We start from the raw sequence: 1,392 nt of genomic DNA, 5'->3' as shown, positions 1-1,392 counted from the left end.
TGTTCATTTAGATTCCCTGGTTTCTCTTCATTCGTCATTAATCTTTGCATTTCATAACCCAACACAGTATGTTTTACGGCTGATGTAGTAAAAAAAAAAAGATTCTTAGCACATTTACTGTAGGTCGACAGAGAAAGCTCTTCTTGCAGGTGCTACATTTACAATAATGGCTGATCGTGGCACCTAAACTGTGGAATACACTACTGTCTTTTTAAAAGTATGATTTTGATTTCTGTTTCTTCTGCCAGGTGTGCTGTGATTAAAAGTATTCCAGCAGGTGGTGTTGGTGAGTTCAAGTGTAATGGGATAGACGGACGCTATGTCAACATAGTCATCCCAGAAAAAGAAGAGTTCCTGAGTCTGTGTGAGGTGGAGGTGTACGGCTCTCGCCTGGACTAGCTCTGAAGAAGTTCCCAATGCATAACAAAAACACATCACTTCAGTGTAAACTCAGTCATTAGCTCCTAGTGCGACAGTGATTCCATTTGTTAACACCACTTTTTAATTGTCTAAATATGATTATGTTTGTCCAAGTTTCAATTTCAAATTCTGTTGTTTGAGTTGTCTTTTTATATTGCTGCATTTTTGGTGTACTGTCACAACCTGCTGCATGATTTAAAAACTCGTTAAAAAAACGATCAACTACCACGCAAATTCAAAGAATAGCCAAAATGGCAAAGGCTCAACCAATGATCAGCTCCAGGAAAATCAAAGAAGACTTAAAGTTCCCTGTGAGTACTGTTACGATCAGAAGAAGGCTATGTGAAGCAAAGCTATCAGCTAGAAGCCCCCCCGCAAAGTTGAAATTGTGGGACGTATTTCGGTGGTCCTGGGCTGGAATACCTGTTCACAGGGGCCAGGAGTTGGTCGACTCCATGCAACACAGATGTTAAGCAGTTCTCAGAAATACTGGTAATGCAACTAAATATTAGTGCAGTGATTCAAAGTAAAGCAAACCCTTGAGACATTCTTCAGTTCATGCAGTAAATGTTTGAGTTTGTAAAGAAAAATGCCAATACTGCTATTTTATAACAGCCTCATGTTCCTTTTTCATCACTTTCTATAAAGGTAGAACACAAACTTGATCAATTCTGGTCATGTTTTGATTTGGAATCAAATGTGCTGTATTCCCAATGCATCGATATTATGGAATTAAAAACTATTCTAAGGATTGTGAACATTATTCACCGTTGTAACCACACTGCTATTATTCTGAACACATCTGTACATTTGCAGGCAGAACTCTTTACATGATTTAAAACATGAACGGCTTGTTTTTGCCACAACAATAATTCAAGCAGACCGTGTCTCTCTGTGGTCCGCTAGCACAAGTTCATCTACGGCTGTGGTTGACACAGAACATATTTCAATCAGGAGAGACTTTGTTGCAGA

General features: G+C 38.9%; 1 protein-coding gene and 1 long non-coding RNA gene across 5 annotated transcripts in view; one reads left to right on the top strand and one right to left on the bottom strand.

Moving 5' to 3' along the window:
- Positions 1–615, top strand: part of LOC116690551 (fucolectin-5) — a 7,077-nt gene extending 6,462 nt beyond the window's left edge. For 3 of the 4 annotated variants that reach the window (XM_032517607.1, XM_032517609.1, XM_032517610.1), the window contains one exon: positions 249–615. In XM_032517607.1, coding sequence (XP_032373498.1) covers positions 249–399 — 151 coding nt within the window. In that variant the 3' untranslated portion in view covers positions 400–615. Of the gene's footprint in view, positions 1–242 lie in introns of all 4 variants that reach the window. The other variant, XM_032517608.1, reaches the window with a different exon arrangement.
- Positions 1–1,392, bottom strand: part of LOC116690572 (uncharacterized) — a 9,337-nt gene that overhangs the window by 7,378 nt on the left and 567 nt on the right. The window contains exon 2 of the long non-coding RNA XR_004332293.1: positions 1,078–1,080. This is a non-coding gene — a long non-coding RNA (uncharacterized LOC116690572). The remainder of the gene's footprint in view (positions 1–1,077; positions 1,081–1,392) is intronic.

The sequence above is a fragment of the Etheostoma spectabile genome, chromosome 6 (assembly GCF_008692095.1).
Source record: "Etheostoma spectabile isolate EspeVRDwgs_2016 chromosome 6, UIUC_Espe_1.0, whole genome shotgun sequence".
Taxonomy (NCBI): Eukaryota; Metazoa; Chordata; class Actinopteri; order Perciformes; family Percidae; genus Etheostoma; species Etheostoma spectabile.
This window is presented reverse-complemented; position numbering and strand designations above follow the sequence as displayed.